At 37.4% G+C, this 2,020-nt stretch overlaps 1 protein-coding gene across 1 annotated transcript; it reads left to right on the top strand.

The window, feature by feature from the left end:
• Positions 1–727: 727 nt before the first annotated feature.
• Positions 728–1,658, top strand: LOC115220485. Its single transcript, XM_029790654.1, has 2 exons — positions 728–1,021; positions 1,407–1,658. The coding sequence occupies exons 1-2, from the start codon at positions 728–730 to the stop codon at positions 1,656–1,658; spliced, it is 546 nt and encodes a 181-aa protein (XP_029646514.1).
• The last annotated feature ends 362 nt before the right edge of the window (positions 1,659–2,020 follow it).

The following is a 2,020-nucleotide window of genomic DNA, read 5'->3' as shown; positions in this document are numbered from 1 at the left end:
CTAAGGTTTGGTGGAAAATTTTAATTCAAAACTTATGAAAACAAGACATTTGTATCTCAGAACCAGAGCCAGTTTCAGCCAGGTTGGTAACGAAAGGGTTAAGTATGTAGAAATATAAAACAAAGTTTTACAGAGGGCGCACACTCTCCTACCCTGATTTAATCTCCAGGGATACAGGCAATCCAGCAACAGGACCTCCGTAATGCCATGATGGACCGTGAAGTCTGGCATAGCATGGTAAATTCCATTGTCTCGACCACGGTCGAACAATGATGATGATGATGATATGTAGGCCTATAGGCTGACTTACGACCAAATTGGCTTACGACCAGTCAGTCGGAACCAATTCTGGTCATAAGTCAATGACGACTTGTACTTATCTTTCTTTTTTAAAAGTTTGGTACTTATTCTGTCTGTCTGTCTGTCTCTTTCACCGAACTGCTAGGATATGGGGACATAAAAACATCAACACCTGTTGTTAAGTGATGGTGGGGGACAAACATAATGCAGTGTGTTTGTGTGCATGTGTGTATATTCATGTATGTATGTGTATGCATGTGTATATGTGTATGTATATGCGTATGTATGTGTATGTCTTCAAATACACTCATGCATGCATCTTTTACCTTTTGCTTCAGTCTTTAGACTGTTGTCATGCTGGAGCATCAGCTTACACATACGTATGTGTGTGTGTGTGTGTGTAAGATTAGATGGAGTTTGTGCTGAAATGCTTAAAGCAGAGGCCAAAACATTACCAGTTATTTTCCAAAATATTTTACAAAATGTCTGCATCAATGAGGAAATACCAAACAACTGGAAAAAGGGACTCATTGTGAAATTACCAAAGAAAGGTGATGCATCAGACTGTAATAATTGGAGAGGAATCACTCCATTATCAATCACCAGTAACATATTCACCCATATCATATTGCAGTGCATCACAGCTGCAGCAGGAGACCAATTACTTTGCCAAGAGCAGGCTGGAATCAGGAAAGGAAAATCATGTATTGACAATATTTTTGTAATTTGCCAAATACTCGAACAATCCCATGAATGGAACTCATCTTTGTACGTGCTGTTTGTTGACTTTATAAAAACTTTCTAATGCTTTCACCAATATTCTCAGACACTATGATTTTCCGCAGAAATTAGTCAAGATGATTCAGTTATTGTATGAAAACTTCGAATATCAAGTTATACACAACAATAAACTGACGGATCCGTTTGAAATCAAAACTGGACTCAAACAAGGATGCGTGTTATCACCAATCTTATTTTCATTGGCAGTGAATTAGTTGATGCAAAAAATGACAAAAGAATATAAATGAGGCAGAGGACGGAGTACAACTCAACTAGAAGAGCTAGATTATGCAGATGACATTTGTTTGTTCCTATACACGCCTCAGGAGTTACAAGGCAAATCTGAAAGACTTAGTCAAATAGCCAACACCATAGGTCTCAAAATCAACAAGAAGAAAATGTACACTCTTTGTAAAAATATAACAGATGTGGACCATGTGACATTGAATGATAAACCAATCAGAAATGTTGACGAGTTTACCTATCTAGACACCAAAATAACAATGGATGGAGACTGTATTCATGAAATAAATACAAGAATTGGCAAAGCCAACCAAACCAATCATTTGGTATGTTAAACTCAATATGGAAATCACCAATATTCAACTTGAGCACCAAAATACGATCTTACAAAGGCAACATACTTAGCATCCTCCTCTGTGAATCCGAATCTTGGAAAACAACCAAAAGTATTGAAAACAAATTGGAGGGGTTTCAAAATAAATGTTTATGAAAAATTTTGAAGATCTGCTGGCTGAATATGATCTTGAATAACCAATTACACACCAAGGCTAACGTGAAACTAATAAGGGAAACTAGAAGCAAGGAGATGGAAATGGCTGGGTCGAGTTTGTAGCTATAAACGAAACTGAATTGTCAGGATCGCTTTGCAATGGGTTCCACAAAGTAAAAGAAGATGGTGGCTGACCAAAGGAAATGT

The sequence above is a fragment of the Octopus sinensis genome, linkage group LG1, assembly GCF_006345805.1.
Source record: "Octopus sinensis linkage group LG1, ASM634580v1, whole genome shotgun sequence".
NCBI lineage: Eukaryota > Metazoa > Mollusca > Cephalopoda > Octopoda > Octopodidae > Octopus > Octopus sinensis.
This window is presented reverse-complemented; position numbering and strand designations above follow the sequence as displayed.